The sequence below is a fragment of the Chanos chanos genome, chromosome 4, assembly GCF_902362185.1.
Source record: "Chanos chanos chromosome 4, fChaCha1.1, whole genome shotgun sequence".
Taxonomy (NCBI): Eukaryota; Metazoa; Chordata; class Actinopteri; order Gonorynchiformes; family Chanidae; genus Chanos; species Chanos chanos.
The window spans coordinates 24,982,637-25,006,588 of NC_044498.1; the positions used below are offsets into that span (position 1 = coordinate 24,982,637).

A 23,952-nucleotide genomic window follows, 5' to 3' on the forward strand; every position below is an offset into this window, starting at 1 on the left:
CTCTTATTTGTAACTCACTTTGTGTACAGTCTCGGTGGTGTGTGTCTGTGCGCGTGTTGTGTATACAAAGACTGGCTCAGTCCTACCAATGGCCCAACCATACATGTTGTCCTAATATTACCAAATCTAAGATAGAAAATTTACAAAAACATCAATTTTCTTTCTTTAATGTTATTGACAATTGTGAGTTTTAGAGGGAAGATTTTATCAAAGATTCATGCATATATGTAAGAAAAGTTACAATGAGAGATCGATCAGTTAAATTGATGACCTTTAATGTTAGACATTTTAATAAATATTACCAGAATAAGTGTAAAAATAACAATTACCAGTCACAGTTTGAGTCAAATACAGCAAAAAAAAAAAAAAAAAAAAGTCATATAGCAAGGTTGACCCACAAAGTAAATGTTATATTTGGCATTCTACTTGTATTCATATTTCGTTTTGTTGCTATTGCAATGTAAAGCAAGTTGTGACTTAAAGTTTCATTATGAGGCTATGGAAAAACTGTCAAAGACAAACACATTTTTTGATGGAGTTGACAATCTGTCTTGTTGGCCATTGAGGATATTTCCTGAGTCATTTTTTGGTATATGAATATGTACATACACATTTCAAAAATAAGGAAGCAAGATGGTCTCAACAGAATGTAAGGCTTTAGGATTACAGTGGTTTTCTGTACTCAATATTTGTTTTTGTTTTCTCCTGGTCATATTTGGACTTGCATGTTGTTTTTGAAAAATTCATAACAAAAGAGAGAAAATTGTGTATCCCTCTGTGACTCCTCTTTGTCCTTCCGTATTTCCTTCAGAACAGGCATTCCTGTATAGATAAAGTGGCAAGCTAATGCGATTATACTATAAGCAGTAGTTAATTGGATTCATTGACCCCCACCCCCCACTCCCTTTCTTTTTTTTTTTTACCCCTTTCCTTTCTTTTTTTTTTCTTTTTCTTTTTTTTTTTTTTTATAGAAAACTCCCTCTTGAAACCATCTTGACAGTTGTCAATGCCAAATGTACCACACTACTTAACAGTGCCTATTGACAGTTAGCTATTCTTTTATGCAAGGATTTCACAGTGGCCACAGTCAGACCAGGACCATGGTACAGAGGTATTTTAAAAACCTGGCTCAAGCGTGTATATAACAGACAAATGTGAATATATATATATATATATATATATATATATATATATATATATATATATCTGTCCCAAATCAACAGTATGTAGTGCTCCATGTTTGTGGTAATAATAACTTTCTTGCTTCCACTTTTTTTTTTTTTTTTCTTTTTTCTTCTTCAAAGGCTGTCTGAGGAGTGGATGTATGTGATCAATACTGTATATCTGGTGTTTAAAATGGAAACCGAAAAAAATGTCCTGATTTTTTGTGTTCTTTCTTTCTTTTTAAATACCTGCTACTTTCCTGTGGGTGATCAGATTGCTCTATATGTGAGAGAATGGTTTAGCGACTGCTGAATGTGACTTAAATGAGAGAGAAGCAGTGTGGACTGGCTTTTGTACGGGTTAATTTAAAAAAAAAAGGCCATATTATTTAATTTCTCTATTGTCAAAAGTTGAAACAGATCTGAGAAGGTGGAACCTTGATTTGAGGAGAACAGTGCGCATTTTTCTTTTGCCTTTTTTTTTCTTTTTCCGGAGGGCTTTTGGTGACCGCCTGATCTAGTCTCTTTGCCACGTGCGATTTCATTTTGAGAAATAACGACCAAAGCTTCAAATGTTTTGACTTCATATCATATGCAAGCTTCGTACAATTGGAAGAGGTGAAATGTAGCGCTCATTATTTTTCCCCTAACCATATGTTCTGTAACTTAGCATTGAACACTACTAGCTTTATACAACGCTTTGTTTTCTTCCCTCTTGATTTTTCTCTTTTTTCCCTGTTCTTAAACACCAGTTTTCTCCCCAAGAGTTTCACAGATATCTTCGCAATTAAGTTGTCTTGCAAGTATTTATTTTCTTTTGAAATTCTCAAAATTCAGTGACATGTAAACCTCTCCCCTTTGCCGCTAACTCCAATCAAACATGTAAATGCCTTTACAGGCTGTTTTCAGGAGAAGGCGTCAACAAAAGCTAGCTATGCACCTTAAATGAAAAAGCATTTCTCCTGATCGTTTTCCACATCTTGAGAAGTAATTACATTGACACCAGGTGTTCTCAGTAAACCTAAACATATTGCATGTTACCTTACTTTTTTTTTTTGTTTAGTAGTATTGTTCGGGAAAATCACATTATATGTAGCTCAGAGCATAATTTTGAACAGTTTAAGAAGTTACTCTGATGCAAATTATTCTTCGATATTTAACATTATTTAGCTGAATTCTTTGTACCAAATTTGAGGTGCCTCTTGTATATATTTTCTGCGTAGAGGACTGATCCTCAATGTTTGATGGAACTGCTCTTCTTAATGAACGTTTTATTATATTAATCTTTGTAAGACATGTTTGCTGTATTTGACATGAATTTTTTACAAAAAAAAATCAAATATTCCAGGAATTTGCAAGGAATACAATCTAATTTTGCACTTTATATTTGAATTAAGAGGAAAGAGGCCATTGCAAAGAATACTGTTATCAAATCAACTATTGGAGAAAAGAAAAGCCCCTTTGAATGTATTGTATGAGGTGGAGTGTTAAATTTGCTTACGTGATTTGAAGTCCGTAATTTCCTCAGGTTCTTAAGAGAGAACTTGGCTATAGCCCCGTGTCATTCTGATCATTTTGGGAGGGCTGGGATGCCTGCTGACCCTTTCTCTGGTGGTTCATAGTGTCTGTTCTGCTGCAGGTCCACAGTTTTAAACTATGCCTTTTTCTGTAAACCTTCAGGGGTCCCCCTTCCCCCTCTCCCTCTCTCACCTTCGCTAGCGCATTCATGTCTGCTCTCTGCTCTAGCTTTAAACTTTTTCAAGACATTCCTCTATTAACCCTTCCTCTCAGCTTTCTTTTATTTTTTTCCCCGGCTATGGGCTTTTTAGATATTTTGTCGGGTCATTTGCCACCCTTTCAGCGCCAAGAGATAGCAAAACATATGCAAACTCATACCCTTCAGGTTCCCCGTGGTTGTCCTGGTTAAAAAAAAAAAAAAATCAACACTGCCTTTTATTAACCTGCATCCCTCATGATGGATAAGGGGAAAGTTCCAGACTTTTTTTTTCCCTTTTCATTGACTCACCACCTCTCTTTGTCTCTCATGACTGTAGGAGCTTCTGTTAACCTGAGGTATCTGTTCAGTATTGTAAGTGCTGCCTTATAAAAAATGGATATCAGCAGATGTGGTTTAGAGAAGTTGAGAGCTTTTGACTCTCCACTCAAATGGCACTGGTCACTCAAAACAAGGTTCCACTTTTTATCTTTAGAATTAATATAAATATATATATATATATACATATATATATATAAATATATATATATAAAAATATATATTATACATTTTACTCATGTTGTCCAGTTTTGTATTATATAACTTTGATTTTTTTTTTTGTTTTGTTTTGTTGTTTTTTTTCCTGGAGAGGCGTCATTGCAGCTGTGTGGGACATTATGAATGAAGATGTATCTGGGAGACCTCTGCATGTTCTTCTTCTTCTTTTTTTTTTTCCCTGTATCCAGGCTTGCCTGGTGAATTCTACCTTTCTTAGGACGTTGTAGACAATCAGACACGTGCTGGGTCCAGCACCTGCAGGGCGTGTCCTGCGGGCTGCAAAACTGCGTTTCGCATCTACTGAATCAGTCTTATCTCTTTTGGTCCACTTCATGGATTTACGTGGCTGCTCAAACCGAGATAGTTCAAGTTTACACACTTACACACTCACACAAACATACAGACACACACAGACAAACAAACACTCACATCCTGTGTGTATGGCCCCCCTCTGTTGCTTTTCCAAGGTGAAGATATTGACCTTGAAGGACATGATGCTTTGACTAACAGATCTCTATAACATCCATGAATGTGAGAATGCAACACATTGCAATAAAAGCACCATTTAAAAAAAAGGACTTAATACATTCATTTCTCTCTTTGCTTTTGGTCATCAGTGTTACGTGAACTAGGGTTCAAACTCAAGTCAACTCTGTGGGTACAGCCCTATCGTCACATGCCAGATTGCATCATCAAACTAGTTAAGGCCAATATAAATTCCACACGATGTCAAACTAGCTAAGGAAAAAGTCTGACAATCTGTTAATCACCTACAACTTATTAACATGCTCAGGAGCCAATCAGCACCTGAGAAAAGTTACATTCTACTGTAAAATCTACAGTCGTCTTGTGGTCATTTCAGAGATGATGCCTAGAGCCCTCTGAATTGCTGGATATACTGTATATTTCCTTCATATGATTATGATGAAATGGCTAAAGCTGTATGAAGTTTGGACAAGGACAGTATTTTGCACAGGGTTAGGCTGGTGTGGACTGGTGTGGTGCTCTCACTGTAGATGAGCTCACTAAAAAGTCTCAGTGCTGTAGTAATAATTTTATAGCCATACACAGAATATGTGAATTCCATTTATAAAGAGCTGTAAGACATACCTATTAAAAGTTATAATTACAAAAGCATATAAAATCCAATATGTTCCTCAGATACTTTTTTAAATATATTTATTTTTGTGGTTTTGGAAGAGAGGGGCTACAAACATTTGCATGTCCCTAAGCTCCGAGGAAAAACGGTGAGTCCATGAGATAACAATCTTGTCTTTCTTTGTAGGGACAGAAAAAGAACTGAACACACATCACCTTTTTATCAAATGGAATTTCCTGAATGTACCACTTAAAACATTCACATTTTCTCCCTGACTCTGTGAACCGAACTTCACTGTTTTTTTGTTTTTTTTTTACTAAATGTAGGTATTTCAAGCAAAACACAGAGCTTCCCCTTTTTTCCACTGTGGACATCTTATGAGGACACACTGCATACACTAGAAAGCCAAAACATAATGATGCACAACTTAGGGGCAGTCGTTAAACAACTTCACACCAATAGGATGTTTATAATCCATGTCATCCATCCAATGGATGGACACTGTGTTTAGTCACCATTTAGGCTACTTATAAAAAGACAAGTCAGCATTCACATGAAGTCAGTGTATCCTGAGTTAGTGGATGCAAATAATGCAATTTTCTGTAAGATGTATGTGCACGCATACACTAACTGAAGCATGATTATTTCTGTGTTAGCGACTTGGGATATCCACAGTGTCATTTGAACAACTTGAACTTGCGTAGAAAAGGCTGCACTATGTCTTTGGAGTAAGGCTTCAGTGCAAGACAGGTGGGGATGTTTTCTGGCTGTTCCACCCAAAGTTTGTGGGCAATTCCTTTTTCCGTCAGAGTATTTGACAAGCTGGACAGCGATGACTCGTCCGGGGCCTGTGGAGCAAAATAACATGTGAACTGACAGTGTTCACCAACTTAACCAGAAATAACAATTTCCTCCACGTGCCATTTAACACTCTGAGAAAAACATGACCTGGCTTGTGAGTAGATTAAAAAAATACGATATATAATTATGAGCAAATGATGAGTTAAGTTTGTCAATAAACGACGTTACTGTTTAACATTCCGTTATTGCCTACTGCTTCCAAGGAAAACTTTAAATAATAAAATACGACATGTCTCTGTATGGACTGATGTTACATTAATAACGTAATATCTAAAAACGCTGGGTGCTGAAGCCTACATCGGCAGCATGTGGACAAATTTTTGGGAATACCGCGTTACAGGATAACCAACCTGCAACACCACTTTGTGCATGTTGTCCAGCTCAGCCAAGTACTCCTGTGTGTCAGGGTCGCTGTAATTCAAATGAATGGCAGCGGTAGCAGCGTGACAAGCCTGGGTTATAACCGCTCCCAAGGGCCAGGACAACGCATGCACTAGGTCCGACCGCACCACTACATACTGGACAAGACGCTTAGACACGTTACTACCTGTGGTTGCCATTTTCACTACAAAGGAGGAAAGAGAAACGACGCTAAGTGTTTATCTTCCGGCTACGTGCAGTGCATCTTAAAGTGGCAGTACAAATTAGACGGCGTTCAAATGCATCAGACTTGACAGAACTTTCTTGTCTGTAGGCTTTTCCTGATCTGAAATCATTCATAAAACCGAGAAACTGTGTACTTAAAGTGCAACAAAAAAGAGATTTTATTTTTCTTCGAACAATGTAAGAAAAAAATCACAGTGTTTCTTGCATGGCAGTATCAAATGTCTTCGTGATCCAATTCAGTTGACTCAATACTCCACACATTTCAGGCAATGCCTGACATCATCTGGCTGTGGCCAATGATTCAGTAATCAGCAGATAACTTGAATCAGACGTAGCGGTGCCTCACTAGAGCACAAACGTCTTGTCATTTGGGTCTGCAGGACTGAAACTGAAAACCCCAAGACTCTACAGGTTATCCCCCCTGGTTACTCAATAAAAACAAAGCAAAACAAAAGAAAAAACTATAACAAGTGAGTAAAATGTAAAATAACAAGAAAGGCGATTTCTAAACAAGGAAATTCTAAAAGTAACACAAGTTGATAATATGTTTATAATTAGAATAAGCAATCGCCAAACCACGTTAAGCATGCTTGTCTTCTCCTTTTAAGTTGAGGGCTGCACTCTAATGTAGTGACCCATTCTCTGCTCTGTCCTGTGGTATAATTATACTTTAACACTGTTGCTGGGTTACTATGGGACCACAGCAGTATCTACGAATGAGCAATGGTGTCAGTGTTAAATTACTGTGTGCTGTTTTGTTTTGTTTTTTTTCAGTGGACAGGGTCAAATTTAGAGTTGTGGTAGAATCTCAATGGAATGTTCTTTTTTTTTTGTTTTTTTTTTTTCAAATTTGTTATTAATGGTTTTAATGACAGTACAATGTTTTCACAGTGTTTTCTTATCAGTTTTGTTGTGTATTTTGAACTACCTCTGGTTTCAGGCATCAAAATCATACTGAATGAAATCTGTAATGCTTAACAACAAGACAGAAGTTAGCTATTCTGATGTAGGAGGTAGATGTCAACAGGTGTAGCACTTTTAATTAGAAAAAAAAAAAAAAAACAGAAACAAAAACATGTGATATTCTTTTGAGGTACTATGGAAGTAGAATTGAGCATCCCTGCCCTTGTCTTCAGTCTCTTTTACACACCAGATGACATTCCATCAGAAAGAGCTGATGCCGACTGCCTTCCGGATTTGTTCAAAAGTCAACCAGAATGTCATGGACCAAGGAGCCTACAAAACCACAGGACAGTGAAAATGAGCGTATTCATGGCAGCGTCTGTGCTACCATGCACACATCATCTTAATTCATCATCCACAAACTGGATGTCAGATGAAATGGACCGTACCATTCTCATCCAGGTTGGGAGGAATCCTTTATAAAGGGACAGAAATCCTTCTCCTTTCACAGACTGAATCAGACAGTCAATGGATGACTTGTACAGAAGGCCCCTAGGAGAGATGGGAGATAATGCGCAGTTACACAATGACAGAAAATAAACAGCATTACATTTGTGTTAATGAACAGATCTCTGACATTCACAGACAGACCTTCCATTTGAATCTCGGGGCTGGTTCATGATTCTTGTTTTGACCACGTCGGCAGGAGTTCCCATTGTAGCAGCAACCAGACCAGAACAAGTGCTGTGGATTTAGATAGAAAATGAGCTGTGTGCAACACTGCATGTCAAAGCCTTTTAACCTCTTAATGTCATAGGTGAGGGGAAGGACTCTAACCTGGCTAGTCCGTGACAAAGACTGTTATCCTCTAAAGGAGTATTTCTCAGGAGAAAGTGCTTCACAGTGTCATATGTTGTAAGGTCTATAGCGTCAAATGTAAAATGAACCAGTTCAGAAAAATTTAAATTTGCAACATTTTCACTCTGTATTTTTCATACAGTCACACTGATTTCACTTGAAATGGCTCACAATTCTGTACCTCCTAAGTTAACCAGGGCAGCCCGTTGGACATTGGGCACCCAGCCAGCCCATAGACCTCGGATTCCTCCCTCTGAAAGGATCTTCACAAAGGCATGGTACACACCATGGACTCTGTCAGACCAGACACAAAAAAAACAACAAAAAACCCCACATACACTGCAATAAAAAGTTGCTGAAGGAGTTTTTGGATGAATGGGCCAAAAGTGCTCTTAATTTGTGACCAGATGATAGAGCAAGGGCTTTTTCACTGTCCGTCAGGTTTCGATGAGTTCTTATATCTGACAACTACTGTACAACACTATTTAAATGAGGTATGCCCACCAAGGAAAAAGTAATTAATTCGATAGGGGGCCATGACAAGACTTTTCTTTTGCAGGTGAATATCCCTGTCAACAACAGGGTAAACCTGGCTTACCGCGGCGGCTTGCCTTCCAGCCTGCGTTTTCCCTCCATCTGCATCTGTACTTTCACTAGGTCTGTGGGGCTGGCCAAGAATTGTCCCAGTGCACCTGCCATCATTCCCCCAATGACTGCTTTCCTGGGAGCACAGATCAAACATATAAAAGTGTAAAATAGTGTAGGTGTTCCAATGGAAATTAATCACAAGGTGTTAAATCAAAAAAGGGGGACGATATAGTGAAAAATATACCATTTCTAGAAACCAAATGTGTTACACCGTAATGTTGTTAAACAGTTTGGTGTTTTGGCCATGACATTCCAATGAAGTTATTATGTAGGATATGATTAACAGTAGCAGAAACTAAACACGACTGCTGTCAGCTGAACGGTGGCAGTCCTCATGTCGGCTCTCACCAGAGCGGAAAGCTGCCGTCCTCCGACCTCCCCAAGACAGACTCCCTGAGCTGTTCATACGCTAACATGCGTCCACCTGAATAAACTATTACGAAGAACAACAAATGACCAGTTGTGTTCAAAAGACATTTCACCATAGATATCAGTTCTAACCATTCGGAGAGTTTATGAGAATCGATGATTTGTTAAGTGGTGTTTACACAAGCAATAAATATAAAACAAAAAGCCTTGATAATATTAGTCCTCGTTTTTTTTTTTTTTTAGACTTTTAGGTTTTAGAAAACGACGTCCTTGAAGGTCTTATGTGAAAAAGATTCTCCATTTTCATTAAAAATAATATGACAGAGTCCAGTTCACCTATGTGTCTGTAGATAGCTGGTGTAACCCCTTGCCATAGTTTTAGGGGACCTTCCTCACGCGCTATTCCCACGGCAGTTTTTATCATTCCCCGGTACATGGTCTGAGTAGTCCTACTGCCATGCTTTCGAAGGGCAGCTTCACCTTGTATTTGCAGCCTTGTTTTAGTGAGGTCGAGAGGAAACGTGACTATTTGGGAGAAGAGCACTCAGAATTAGCTAAAGCTGTAAGGGTTGCATGGAGCTGTATGCAATATTAATTTTTATCATTAATTGCATAGCAAGTCACTAGCATCGAACTTGAGAGATCAGTAAAAATAATGAGAATTACCCAATTCTGCAACAGTGGCAGCACAGGCTGACAAAACGAACTTTGAAACTCGCGGCCATTGCGATTTGTCCTCTTCAGCTGAGACCATTTGTGATGGTAAAAGTGACTTGACACTTGACACAGTAGCAACAGTAAGAACACCAGAGATTACACTGCAAATACAAATTAATGATCACGAGTAAACGCGCTTCATATTACTAGCAATCACACGCGCAGCTGTAATTTCGGGGAAAAGCTATTCAGCCCTTGTGTTTACATTGTCGCACGGGAAAACGACCTTTTCTCTGTCAATATGTGCTAGAACGCGCACTGCGAGTGGTTCACAGACCGCGCTTTCTTCCTTCCCACACCATAGTCAAAGCCTTGCTCACTCTAAACTTCATTTCCCGAAGTGCTATCCCACATCCTTCTTTAGCGGTCAACGGAGCGGAAATACATATTTGGAGACTGGTCCAAAAGCTAGATAAATATTTCGGAAATATCCTGCGTAGCTGCATTTTATAAGATACGCGATCTTTCACGTTGTACAACGTGACGCTGAAACTAATGAAATTTGTAAATTGAAATTTACGGGCGTGGCCTACCATACGTCAGCTACATTGCCTTCTATGGTGGTTTTGCATCTCAGTCATCCGACTTCTCAGTGAGTTTAGAGGGAACGAAGTAAGCACAACCGGCAAATTTCCTGAGGTATGTACAGGTTCGGCTATGTTGTTTTTATTTTGGACAAACTTCTGTTTAAAGCAATTTATGACAAGAGCAATGAGTCATTAAACCTTTAATTGCCTCATTGTGCCGAGCATACATGGCTTAATTAGGTTATAGCTTTAAAAGGTTCACCGTTCAGTTTGACTATTTGTAATTATTTCAGTGTGTCAGTATTACTGGTTATTACAGTGCCCTCAGTATTTTCCGTTGACTCTGTCTTTGATACTAACTTCCGCATTTGCAACAAAGGCTCAATCGCAAAACCTTCGCATATCTTTGCACCGGCTACCTCAAATTGCATAAAATCCAGTAGGCTATACTGGCCTACGTAGTTTTGGCAAGGAATTCGTGAAACTGCATTCGTTTGATTATTATTGTCAATATGTTTTTTCAAATACAAGGCAGATACAAGAAACAAGGCAGTTCAGGTCGACTAATGGTGTTTCGCGGCATTCCCACATTACTTCATGGGTGCGGCGCGTGACGGTAGATGTGGGCGACTGTGTACCCGTCTCGGCAAAAAATGTCCCAAGACACGCCATGTTTTGTGTGCTCTATGTTCCCCCAGAGCCCTCGTTACGATATCCAAATCAGTATCTGTGATTCACTATGCACAACTGGGATGCTTTTACCGGCCTGCTCTTCAGACTCAATAGGCTCATGCAATGTTCCGCGCATGCGTGCGTTTTGCACTCTCTCAGGCTTGACGTTTCTTTGGGTCAGTCACGAGAAAACCATGGAATTATTAGAGAACTAGAGTGGAGAGGATGTGATGCCATGCATTCTCTGATATTGCCAGACCGTGGCACCATCCTAGATTTATACACAAATATAATGATTAAGTCAAGGTTTGCGGGGTGAAAAGTCTTACCTGGATACAATTTACCTGTAATTACCTGTAATGTCGGCTTACATCGTGGTGACCTGTTTATCACCCAATGATAAACTCAGACAAACCGAAGGGGTGATACAGGCCGGGAAAGTTTTTCATGCGTCCGTCATGTATCACATATTTATTTTTCCCGTAGTTAATGCAGTACTTTATTAATAAAGCTGACGTAAACTGGCAAACAGTCGCCATTTTGGGGGTGAAATTCTGTTTATGTAGCCTACACAGAATAGATGTAAAAAAAAAAAAAAAATGTAAACAAGATAAGAACGAGCTAGATTAAAATTAATAAATGAAATAGTTAAATTCTGCCGGAATAACCATCCACTTCAGCTAAAAGAAATGTAGCTTCACTTGTTGTCACTAAAGAAGTATGTGTAGGCCCGCATGACTCAGTTAGGATGTCCATTTGAGAGGAGAAGGTTAGAGTCTGGAGAAGGTTACAGCACGCTGCATCTCTGCGCCAAAAGTCCTCGTGGAGCGTGAGCCACTGCCTGTTCGAATGCTGTCTTCACTACGTAGACACAGAATTATTTGGCGTATGCTCTAGCTAATGGAAGATAAAGCATCATCATGTCCTAGAATCGTTAGTGACTGTGAGTTTGTCCAGTTTGGGGGGAAATTTCAGACCTTCTTTTAGTCTCACAGCATATGCTCCTATTGTGACTGACCAGACGCCCCAGGCAACTGCACTAAAAATTGGTTGCCCCAGTACTGTGTCGGGTCCCACTGGTATGGATGCCTCTACATCAAACAGCATCCTTTTAGCGCTGCAAATTTCGTACATTAGGAGTAGCTGTTTATAAAACAGAGTTCAAACCAATTTAACAGATTCCTTTTCTTAATGGATTCACAGGGTTTCCACAAAGATCTGTCAGAATAGTACAAAATGTCCTACCTGATAGTGACCACTCAATGATATAGTTGTAAAAGGGCTACACGCCTCTAAGGCTAAGTCTGGTGTGAGAAACTTTTACATTATTATCAGTCACTTCATCTCGAAGTGGTATTGTAAAATAACAACATGGGCCAAATATTGTGTGACTCAAACATTTAATGTTGTTTTCATGTGCTTTATGCTTTCAGTCAAAATGAATGTGGATCATGAGATAACCCTACTTGTTGAAGAGATCCGTCGGCTGGGTGCCCCTAGTAAGTGCCTGAACATTTCAAGTGAAGTTATTCAGTGCCTTTAAAAAAATAAACAAATAAACAGCAGAATTAGCCGTGACTTGTTTATGCTGGTTGACAGACAAATGTAATATGTGAACAGTTTACAGCAGTTTGGTAACAGTATGGAACAGGTCATGTATTTATCATGGTTATTACAGGCATGTGTTCAGAGTATAGCTGATGAAGTAACTGGAGACTGATTGGAAAAATCCTGAGGACAAGTACTGATTTGTTACAACTCCTGTCCCAGGTTACACAAATAATATTGTCTTGACATTGAACACTGTCAGTGATGCATAGACTACAGTGTCATCTGTTTGCAGTCTCTCACTGAAAACAGTAGCTCAGTGACATTCAGTTTACTTTGCTCCATTAGTCTTGCACTGCTTAATGGAAAGCAGTATCTTCGTAGTGGTTTCTGTCTTAGTTACAACTCCCTAATGGAGTTTCTAAGTGTGTAGGCTATGTCATGTTATGTAGGCCTATATATCTGTGATGGGGCGCTTTACATAGGATGTAAAGTCAGGATGGAATGTCAGGAACCTGTTATTGTGGACAGAAGTGCTTTTCTTCTCAACGGTATGTGGCTCTTGCGTTTTTCAAAAACTGCTGACTACAACAGAGCAAAAAGAAAAAAACAAATCTTTGTCACAGTGGCTTAATTGATACTCAGCACATCATGTTCGGGAAATTAACCCGTCTCGTGTTTTTTTTAATCTCACTTAGTTGTGATAAGAATTCAGACTGTACACTGCAAGAGAGTATATCTCTAGATTGAGAGTTAGGCAAACGTAGGTTTTAGAGTGCAATAATTTGTTGTACTCTCTTCCAGATGCTGATGGGAAGATTAGCGTCAAATTTGGGGTGTTGTTCAGTGATGACAAATGTGCTAATCTGTTTGAAGCTCTGGTCGGTACACTGAAAGCTGCCAAACGGAAGAAGGTCATCACATTTGACGGCGAGCTTCTTCTCCAAGGCGTCCATGACAACGTCGATGTCATACTGCTGCAAGACTGAAAATTGCGGCCATTCAAGAACCGAAAATCAGTGGTTCATGTTGTGCTGATATCATTATTGATACATTGGACAAAAATGTTGTTATGGAAACATACGTGAGAATGTTTTGTCTTTCAAACTGCATAAGATTATACTTTTTTTTTTTTCTCTTACCAGAGTGAATTGTATCAAATTAGTGTAGTAAAAATAGTATTTCTAGCTACCCAAATAATTCCACTGAAGAGTCATCGCACCAATGCTGGCATCATTTCTGTGTTTACGTGTTCATATTGCTACCTCTTGTGGGCTGTGTTTGAAATTATATGGAAATATTTTCATTTTTAAGTACTTTTTGGAAAATAACTTCTTAGCAAAAACAGGACTAGATTTCTAAACACAAAGTGTTTCAGTATGCTGATGCTCATTTTGTACTCAGAGTTCATTTGAGTGCCATTTTTTGCATACTTCAGGGTTTTGTATGTGTAAACAAACATTTGTTTTTGAGATCTAAACATGCAGATAACATCCATTGCAAATTCCATTTCTAGTCATAGAAAAGGAGACAGAGAAAGTGTTTCCTGTGCAGTTTTTTGGATTATTGATCAACAGGGAAACTGGTGCCAAACTGTCAGCTGATTCTATAACATCCCTCAGGATTGGTCATGATCAAACAATTCATATTGAGCTACACACTGAATCCTGTATGAGAAATGTAATTTTGAAAATGTTAACTCATTGATTGGTTTGATATTTTTAATGGGTTTTTTTTTTTTTTTTTTTTTTTACAGATGCCTTAAACAATGTAATATTTTATTAACAGCAAAATGTACAATTGACACTTTTGAATGGGCACTTCTACCTCTGAAAGACCTTTAAAAAAAAACCAAGATTTTTACAAAACTGAATCTAGCACAAGACAAATTCAGTGCAGTTCATACAAGGGCTCAATCAGAAGTTCATTAATTGTCAGTGACACTTGCCGTTTCCGGTGAATATTTTTCAGTTTCTGAACTGAGTGAATGGAAACCTTGTTGACTCAAAGCCTGATGCGAATTTCTCTTTACTGCACAACTAGACTTTGTCTTATTTGGATGGAACTTTACAAACATATGTGAATACCTTGATGGTAATATAAGTAATTTCATATTTCATAGGACATCATTTTTCAGGTTGGAGCAATAACTTTGTGTAAGTAAATGCATGTGCTCAGGAATAAATGTGAAAAAGATTTAGGTAGCAATAGAAAACATTAAAGAAAAAGATGAACTTGGACCATAGGGTTTTCTGTGTCCTCACACTGAATGCATTTGTTTCATAATCACGATTGACTTTAGCAATACCGTTTGCATGTACATCTTGAGTTCTCTGATAAGGAAACAATGAAACTTTCGAAAAGGATTTTCTGTCAGCGCACTGTAATTTTACTGATTAAACATTTCCAATTTCCCTGGTCTCTGGACGTGTTTTTATGTTTCGATCCATTTCATATTAAGTTGTGTCTGTTTATTTTTCAGACTTGGATTTATAAATTGAAAATCTTCGTGCAGTCCTTCGTAAGGTCACGTCGTATTGTGCAGCATTTTAGATTGCATTCAGGTGTATTGTCATCTACAAAAATAAGAGTCGTTTCAGTGAAAGGATTTCTAAATATTGCCGGTCACAGGAGGAAACTGGAACAATCGCTGAAGATATCCCTAGCCGGAATCCCTTTATTCTAGCGCTCCTTATGCTGGGACACCCTAGCCCGTTCTAATAATAACTTGCAGCTATGGGTCGGGAGGCGGGGCTTTGTTTCGTCACGGAGAAAGGGGCAAAACAGCGCCTGACCATTCTCGCTTCTGAGCAGGAATCAAAACAACCGAACGGACACGCCTTCTTCATGGTGTACCTTTGCTGTCAGATCTGCAGAAATCTAGATGGTGTTTAAGCTGAAAGAATTGCACTCACCTGCAAGCAAGCATTCTGGGTAAAGGTTGCGTTCGTCAGGTATTTTTATAATAAAATCCGCGGAAATGTGAGGCTACAGTCGTTGATAGGCTGCATTAATCAGTATCTAGAACACCATTATGCCCAACCAGAAGAGCAACAAGGGGAAGAGAAACAAACGCACTAATAGTAGTGGAGACGAACAAGAAAATGGAGCCTCTGCTGCTGCAACAGGAGGCGCACAGGGGGTGGCTACAGCGTTATTAGGAGCCACTGCTGCTCCACTGAGCGAGAACAGAAGTGGTAAGAATATAAGTGTTGTGTAAGAACATGAACGGCCCAAGATCTGGTAATCAGGGGTTTGAGGAACGCTTCTATGTGAGGCTCTCTGATTAAATAGACGACGCTGGCTTAGGCTTTTGTTTCTTGCAAGAACTTGTTGTACGTGTGTGTCGCCGTGTACAATACTCACACCATGTGTTTCGATATTGTCCTGAGGGATTTTCGCTTTTCGTGTAGCGTTGCAGCGTTTTGCTCCGCTGTTCTGCAAGGTTGTGCGGGCCTCATTCAAGGGTACTTGCGCTCGCCATCATTAGATCTTACGAGGTTTCGACAGAATTTATTCTGAAGAAGAGATCGCAGTAGATTGAAAACTTCGTGTGTCCTACATTGTCTTGGACATCAGTAATGATTCTTGTTTAAAGTGTTCGCTGCAGGAGGCATGATGATTCCTTGTACATTTAATGTATGACAATCAAGAGATAAAGTCATGATCACATACGACAGGAAACTGCTTCATTGAGGAGACAAGTATTGTGATATCAGGAAATCTCTCTCTCTCTCTCTCTCTCTCTCTCTCTCTCCCCCTTTCCTTCCCCCTCTCTCGTGGGTAATTCTGTTCACGCACAATGTTCTTGAAACAGCAATATCAGTCTTTTTATCTTTAGTTTTCTTGAGCTATGAACTATTTATAGCTATTTCGAAAGCCAACAGTTTGAAGTCTCATTTTCATATGATCAGATTAATGAACTGCTGTTCTCATCACTTTTTAGAGGATGAATCATGCCAGCTCGAATGGCTGCAAGATCATTTTAAATGCCAGATATTGCTCATTATGCATTTTTAATAGGCTTTTACATAAGCCTTTCAGGATGATCTCAGCTCATAAAATATGACATTTTCAAAGATCTGTTTTGTCTTTGCTGTTCATCAGGTTTCTATCATAATATTGTCACGTGACATTTACCCTCTGAAAAATGGAATTCTGGACTGAATTTCATTTTTATCCTTCCTTTTCAATTTCTTTAATCTCAATCATGTAGCAGCATTTGTTATGTATTTAAGCAGATATAACTATGTATCAGTTTGACTGAACATAAACCTGTTCATTTTATGTATGTGTGTGTTTTTGTTTTTGGTTGTTTGTGTTCCAGAGGCTCCATGTGCCACTCCGCTGGTTTGCAGTTTAGGCCGTGCCGTCGACCTTGAGAAGGATGACTATCAGAGAGTGATTTGCAACAGTGAAGTCTGCCCTTATGGCAACTGGATGCACCTGCAGTGCTTCTATGAGTGGGAGAGTAGCATTCTTGTGCAGTTCAACTGTATCGGCCGTGCCCGCAGCTGGAATGAGAAGCAGTGCCGCCAAAACATGTGGACCAAGAAGGGTTACGACCTGGCCTTCCGCTTCTGCTCGTGCCGCTGTGGCCAGGGTCATCTCAAAAAGGACACAGACTGGTACCAGGTGAAGCGCATGCAGGATGACCGAAAGAAAAAGGCAGCACCCGACAAGGGCACAGGGAAATCCAACAGCGCCAGTGGCGGCGGTGGTTCCTCCTCTGGAGGATCTGGGGAACCGTCAGATGAACCCAAGAAAGGGAAGTCATCTGGTGGCTCAAAACTCTCCCATCGGGGCTCCAGCCAGGAGCTGCCCCGTAGACAGTCTGTAGACTGGCAAAACTCTCATGAGAAGGCCCATGGTGGCTCTGTGGGCCCTCGTTCTCCCTGTGACTCCCCAGCCCAGTCGCCTCCATCTGGCTTCTCTTTCTTCTCCCCCCAGTCCTTGGCGGGACCACGTGGTACGCGACACCTCGGTGAGTTCCTGAGAAACGCTGTGCACATGGAGGGTCACAAGAAGCCGCTGTTGTCAAGCGGAGTGGGGGGGCGTGGGGGTCACATGGACCAGGGGGCTGCTGGCCTGGCTGTCTTACCCCGTTTGTCCCCTGGGGACAATCCAGTCCAGTTCTTGCGGAGGCTGGACCTCTCTGAGCTGTTGACACACATCCCCCGGCACAAGCTGAACACCTACCACGTCCGTATGGAGGACGACGCCCAGGTGGGCCAGGGAGAGGACCTGAGGAAGTTCATCCTCTCTGCTCTGAGTGCCAGTCATCGAAATGTGGTGCACTGTGCCCTGTGTCACCGGACCCTGCCCATCTTTGAGCAGTTCCCCTTGGTGGACGGCACACTCTTCTTAAGCCCATCACGCCACGATGAGATTGAGTATGATGTGCCATGCCACTTACAAGGTGAGACTTCCTGTTATCCAGATCTGTGACTGATGATGCTTAGATTCACAGCCTCGATTGCGTTAGTGTTTACGGAAATCTCTGCAATAGTAAATGAAAACAAATGAGTCTGAGTTGTTGGCGGGATGTTCGGGTTATTCAGGAATGTGGAACTTATGAAGCATTGAGAGAAAAAGCAAAGACAGTGTTCAGAGGCACTGCCTGGGAACTCAGTGGTTGTTGGTTCAAAACACAATTGATTAGAGCAGAAAACTGCTCCTGAGTTAGACATTGAACCCCACAAGAGGTTAAATGAAGGTAAAAACAAACAAACAAACAAACTGCTATTAAGTTGTTAACATCAGTACAGCTGTGCAAGTGATGAAATGTCTTGCTGTTAGACTGAGAGATACACCTCCTGAGAGAAAAACTGAATGAATTCCACGGATATGTTTTAAAAACTTGATTTGGACTGGTCAGTGAGCAGTCATTGTGTATCAAAGGATTCCAGGTGTTGTCACATTACAGGCGGTGTAATAGATCTGCTACTCAGATCTACAGTAAATTTAATGTAAACAGAATACTCTACATTAATGGTTGCAGGAAAAATGGATTAGAGCAATAAAGATTTCACCCCATGACACTACAAAATTATTGACCTCTTCATATTTGGAGAGTCAGGGAAGATGAGATACCAAGTAAGAGGGTTAGGAGGATATTTTCTGGATGCTTGTGTGGTAGGGCAGAAATTTGATGTCCATGGTCCTATGTGGGACCGTGGTGCTTCTAAAACTGTGGTCTCCTATCTTGTCTGTAGCTGTCACTGCAGTTTTAGATTGCAAACCTTCACAGTCTGATCTAGGGAGGTGATTTACAGCTAGCAGAATTTCCCTAGCAACCAATTGTTTATTTAGTTAGCTGGATAATGCAATGATAGGCCACAGAGTGGATTAACTGGCCATCTACACCAGACTCTTTTTTATGATTTAGGCAAGAATAACAGCCATGTGCTTCTTAATTTGTGCCATTACAATTCAGCTGTAAACCAGCTCCCATAAAAGAAAGGGATCTTAGCACTAGCTTCTGTTTTTGTAGCGTGTGACTTCTACATGGCAAAAATGCTCACAAAGTCATGATGGGGAAAGAAGTCAGAAAGTTTGTAGATTTCTTGTGATGTTTGGCAGTATCTACCATCTTTGTTTACAGATTCAGACTGCTAACACATCCGGTCATCTTGACACCAGTATATCCCTCAGTAATAACTAGTGAATAATGACTAATTACATCACTGCTCAAAATTCAGCCATGTAATTTAGTCACAGTCCATAGACCACTACCAATGAAAGACAATATAACTGATATTTTATTTTGTCTGTCATTGCTGTGGTTATTATTAAAATTTGCCGTTCATAAACAAAGTTAAGTGTACAAACTTACTCTCATTTGAGGTTGCTAGCTTAATCGTGATTGTTACTGTAATGGCTTTGCAATGAGATGTTTGGCTTAGCAACACACAGAACCAAGATGTTTGGTTTAACAACTTGAAGAATAGGGCTTAATTTGGAGTCAAGGTATATTTTGTAATGGAGGCTAGAAATGTACAAAATAACTTTTGAGTTTGCATCACTCTGTCTAATTTTCCAAGTAATTTTAAATTTATGTATGTGATACACCACCCCTTAATTATTATAGTGCATTACTACATCTCTGAAATGTCTGTGTTTACTGCAGAAATACAGCAGACATGCAAATGTTCTTGGTTTTGATGTTGTGCACTGGCTTTGTGTGATGAAAACTGTGTGTAGCAGTGAGATTTGTCAGCTGTGAATAGACATGGGTCATCACTGTTGCTTAGCCTTTGATCTTCAGCTTCTGAAAGACCTGGAATATTAATGACCCTCCACCTGAAAGAGCGCTTCTTAAATGGGACATAATAGCACACTCTTTTGTTCTCTCTGAAAAGGACGACTGATGCACCTGTATGCCATCTGTGTTGACTGTCTGGAAGGTGTGCATAAAATCGTATGTATCAAGTGCAAGTCCCGTTGGGACGGAAGCTGGCACCAGCTGGGCACCATGTACACCTATGATATACTGGCAGCTTCACCCTGTTGTCAGGTAAAGTTTGAAATTGTCATAAACTCAGATTTTAATACACCTTTCTAATGCTGGCCACTCAATCCAAAGACGTCAGCTAAAACTGTATTTATTTACATAAGCGTAATTAAAAGGATTAAAAATGGTTGACTTTTCTGTCAGATCTTGCTGTATGCTGTGTCATGCTGGCATGTTTGACTTCAGTGACTCTTAATTCAGTTGATTGTACTGTAAAGATATGTGGTCATGGTTATGCAAAATGTTGCTAGAATTTTTTTTTTTAAAAAGAATATGAATAAAGAGTAAATTTAAAAACAAAAACATAAAATCTTTCATATATATTGCTTATCAAGCAAAGGCACAAAGGTGAGATTTCTGTTTTTTCTAACAAAATTGTCATCTCTGCTCCTCTGTGTTTTCATAGGCCAGGCTGAACTGCAAACACTGTGGAAAGCCGGTCATCGACGTGCGTGTGGGCATGCAATATTTCTCAGAGTACAGTAACGTACAGCAGTGTCCCCATTGTGGGAACCTGGACTATCACTTTGTAAAGCCATTCTCTTCGTTCAAAGTACTTGAGGCCTATTGACAAATGTTAACATTGCATGCTAGTATTCTTTCTCTTCTGTTCATTTTTTATCAATAGGATACCGAATTTTGGGTTGTAAAACAACATTTACTGGGTTTTAGTTCTCTTTAAAAGAATCTAAATGATCACAGACCCATTGAAAAGCTCCAAGAGTAAATTGTATGGGTGAGAACAACAAAGGTATGGCTAAGACATCCTTTAATGGTTCTAGACTGGCAATTAAGATTATAATAAATATACAAGAAATACTGTGACAAGTGAATGTATCTGTAATGCCAAAATTTGCTCTTTTGTACAAAAGGAATAAATATATGATATTAGAATTCCTTGTTGATCTAGATTCTTTGTTTCCAGTAACATGCTGGTGATAGCTATATGCATATTTAGCGTGAATGAACAATGTTAGGCTGCTTTTACACCTTTTAACATTACAGTATATCTTCATGTCCAGAATGTGAACCTTATGGTCCTTCACTGTCTCAGTTCAGACATTAAAATCTATTTCATCTCATCTATGTCTTGTGAGGCAGTGTGGGGTCATTAATATCATCCCCCTGTGGGCCGTTCCTCAGAATTACTCCTTGCTATATAAGACCAGGAGCCTTACAATGCTGACCTATATGCCAGCATGACTGGACAGACTCTTGGAATAGACAACAGGAGGCTCTATCATCCAGGCAGTCTGAGCTGTTAGATATGTGAGATGAATCTCTTTCTCACAGAACAATTTGGTGTCTGTAATAAAACGTCAACGGAAGTGAGAACACAGCTCCTGACCACAGTTTCATACTCATCCACCACCAGACCTTTTTTCTTTTGGAGGAACTTCCTCATTGAATGAGTTGTTTGCTGCAGTTAGACTTAAAGTTTCAACTGAGCAGTTTGGTTACGGTGAGCTGCTGGTGGCATGATGAAATTTTCCAAAACACTGACTTAATAGATGGACTTCATTCAGGGTCAGCACTTATCTCCTATCAATGTTGTGGCCAAGAAAATTGTGGACTAATTAAAACTCTGAGGTATTGCACCATGTTCCACCAACCAAAGATGAGTCACGGTCCTCCGGCTGTTATCAAGGTGCCTAGCAAGTGAGGCAATCTGCTGCAAACTCCTCCAACCTGCTGCAACCTGTATGGAGTTGACATTTTTCTTTCACCCTACCAGGCATATTCAGCTGTTTCAGCACTCCCCAGTGCATTCCTAATGGCCATCTTGCAATCAGAGTTTTAATGAAACCCAACAGTAACATAAGGTTAACTCACCTATCACTGCACCCCCGGTAGACTGAAGTGGACAGAGCTGTGCTAACCTACAGTGAAAAGACTGACAGTTAGGAGGCTTGTTGGAGCAGTCAGGGAGTCAGGGGCTGTATTCAGTGCTAAAGAAGGTTACTCAAATCTCCCATAAATGACTTGACATGACAGTTAGCTCATTACTATCAGCCTGGTTGTCAGTGCCATTATCGGTGGTTAAATAAGAGTAATTTTAAATACTATGACCTCCTGCTTTGGAACCAGTGATCACAAACGGTGTGGCTCATCTGATTACACCTTTCCATCTACTAACAAGGCCCTTCATTTGTCCGACAGATGTCATTAACATGTATTTAAAACTATTGTGGTGCCTGAAAAGAGGTTTTAAAAAAAGACTAACTTCACTTTAAAACCTCACTGACTGTGTTAAAATACCTCACTGTTTTGAAAAACAGGGACTGCAATGTGAATACCAGCTGTGCTGTGTCCAGAGACACAGTCCACATACAGAACAGTGTGATTCACAGTAGAAAAAGTACAAAGAGATAACATAAATTCTCTGTGAAAACAGCATAAGGGCTCCACCTGGTGTCTGTGACCTGTAAGTGAAATAATGTTGGGCCAGACTGACACAAGAGGCCCGGACCTGTGGCTGTCCAAGCAATGGATCTTTGAGAATAAGGTCATTCATCCTGGCAAAAAAATCTGTTCAACTGGGCTATAATTGATTTCTGAAAAGCTGTGTCTGTTAAATGTTGACTACTGAGATGAACTGCATTTGAATAAAGGAATTGTAAGTAATTAAAGATGGAAATGGTGGTATGTAAACAAGAATACATGGTCAACATGGAAAGTTCTCATGTTTTTTTTTTTTTAAATATGAGTAAACATCTACAAAGGTAGGACTGAGAAAAGTGAGGTTATTTGTTAGTTTTTTTCTTAACCCCAAAAAAGTGTATGGTTAAAAACACGAATGTTGGCTTGGTTAAAATCTATGACGAAAAGTCACGTAGAATCAAATGATTTGAGCTCTAGAAGACTTAATTTAATGACTTCATTCAGAAAGTAATATAGCATTGGCGTTTTCCCACACTGTTGAAAAGATATCTCTTTAAAAGGAGAGGGGTGTCAGGAATGTGAACAGCAGGGGTGGTGTTACTTGACTTCACAACACACTGTGATCTACATCCTCAAACTACCAAATAGCCTGCGTTACAAAAAACAAAGACAGATTTCTGCACACAAATGATTGCCCTGGTGGCTCTGTAATGGACTTAGAATAATGTCATGTCCAATACCATGATGCATGCCATGATGCAGTTTGAGTTGAACTAGACGTAGGAAAAGCCTGTAAAAAAAAGGGCACAGAGATGTTGCCTTCCTTGAACTTTAATTGGAATTATTAAAGGGATTTCAGGAGAGGAAATTTCAGACAGTCCCTTGCTATTCCTGCCAACCAAACATCTTTCAAGTACATTCGCTGTGCTCTGTCTGTGTCAATCATTTCATCAACGAGCTTGTAGATTTCCTGGATATCTCAGCTGATGACTTGACCCCTGGTCTTCTTCAGCTCCTGCCAGCTCTGTTTCCTCCACTACCCATTTCCTCAGTGTGGAACAGCTCTGCTCGTCCTGTCACGTCCTCTGCACTCCTCAAGAACAGTTTCTTCACACATGTGTCTTTTGGTCTTTACAGTGGTTTTTTCCTCGCTTGTTGTGGCTTTTCTCAACATCGGGCAGAACACAGGCATATCCACCTCTGCCACCACTGGTTTCATTGTCCCTCTCTCTGTCCTGTCCTCCCAAGAACCCTGCTCAGGTTCCTGTTCCTGTGTCTTATGTCCGGTCCCAGGCCTGTGTGGAGCAGCCCACGCCTCTGGCTTCCTCCTCTCTCTGTGGCCAGGAGACTGTCCCAGCTCCATCTCCCACTCGCGCACAGCTTCTGCCTCCTGCCTGCTTACAGGGCTCATGGGAACTGGCTTTTTTTTTTATTGATGAGCCTTCAGAACCTTTCTCTGGCTTCATTATTTCTGTGTCTCTCTGACCTCGATGACAACCGACGCCTTTCCCTGCTCACTGACTACTCTCTGGCTATCCCACCTCCAGTAACACGCTCACTCCCCCGATTCCTGATTGCCCTGAAGTGACTCCAGACAGTTTGCATTCACATCGGCACCTGCTCACACATGCTCTGTCCAGCCTTTCTGTGTCTGTCACAGTTGTTATTTACTCTGAAACACAGTTTACCCAAGCCCACCAATCTAATCATAGTGGTGTGATGTAACAAATTATAAATATGCTGTTTGGAAAAAGAGTCACGTTCAAGTCAATACAGCAGTCTAGTCTGGAGTAACTATAGTCCATCTATAACCC

The 23,952-nt window shown here is 40.1% G+C and overlaps 4 protein-coding genes across 5 annotated transcripts; 2 read left to right on the top strand and 2 right to left on the bottom strand.

Annotated features, from left to right (window-relative positions):
* Positions 1-4,599: 4,599 nt before the first annotated feature.
* Positions 4,600-5,956, bottom strand: ptrhd1 (peptidyl-tRNA hydrolase domain containing 1). The gene is made up of 2 exons (XM_030771888.1): positions 5,746-5,956; positions 4,600-5,382 (listed from the first exon to the last, which is right to left on the bottom strand). The coding sequence occupies exons 1-2, from the start codon at positions 5,953-5,955 to the stop codon at positions 5,212-5,214; spliced, it is 381 nt and encodes a 126-aa protein (XP_030627748.1). The 5' UTR covers position 5,956; the 3' UTR covers positions 4,600-5,211.
* A 217-nt stretch (positions 5,957-6,173) lies between these two features.
* slc25a27 (solute carrier family 25 member 27) lies at positions 6,174-9,761 on the bottom strand. Its single transcript, XM_030772014.1, has 9 exons — positions 9,446-9,761; positions 9,116-9,304; positions 8,759-8,843; positions 8,361-8,483; positions 7,944-8,056; positions 7,742-7,826; positions 7,556-7,648; positions 7,354-7,456; positions 6,174-7,237 (listed from the first exon to the last, which is right to left on the bottom strand). The coding sequence occupies exons 1-9, from the start codon at positions 9,531-9,533 to the stop codon at positions 7,166-7,168; spliced, it is 951 nt and encodes a 316-aa protein (XP_030627874.1). The 5' UTR covers positions 9,534-9,761; the 3' UTR covers positions 6,174-7,165.
* A 315-nt stretch (positions 9,762-10,076) lies between these two features.
* Positions 10,077-13,394, top strand: abracl (ABRA C-terminal like). Its single transcript, XM_030772850.1, has 3 exons — positions 10,077-10,135; positions 12,129-12,194; positions 13,048-13,394. Exons 2-3 carry the CDS (start codon positions 12,134-12,136, stop codon positions 13,230-13,232), a joined length of 246 nt encoding a protein of 81 aa, XP_030628710.1. The 5' UTR covers positions 10,077-10,135; positions 12,129-12,133; the 3' UTR covers positions 13,233-13,394.
* A 1,883-nt stretch (positions 13,395-15,277) lies between these two features.
* On the top strand, positions 15,278-20,366 carry heca (hdc homolog, cell cycle regulator). Of its 2 annotated transcripts, none has more exons than XM_030772861.1 (4): positions 15,278-15,440; positions 16,571-17,662; positions 19,605-19,759; positions 20,163-20,366. In XM_030772861.1, the coding sequence occupies exons 1-4, from the start codon at positions 15,278-15,280 to the stop codon at positions 20,325-20,327; spliced, it is 1,575 nt and encodes a 524-aa protein (XP_030628721.1). In that variant the 3' UTR covers positions 20,328-20,366. The 2 variants fall into 2 exon arrangements, with proteins under 2 accessions (XP_030628721.1, XP_030628722.1); XM_030772862.1 differs by having other exon boundaries at positions 15,278-15,437.
* Positions 20,367-23,952: the final 3,586 nt, after the last annotated feature.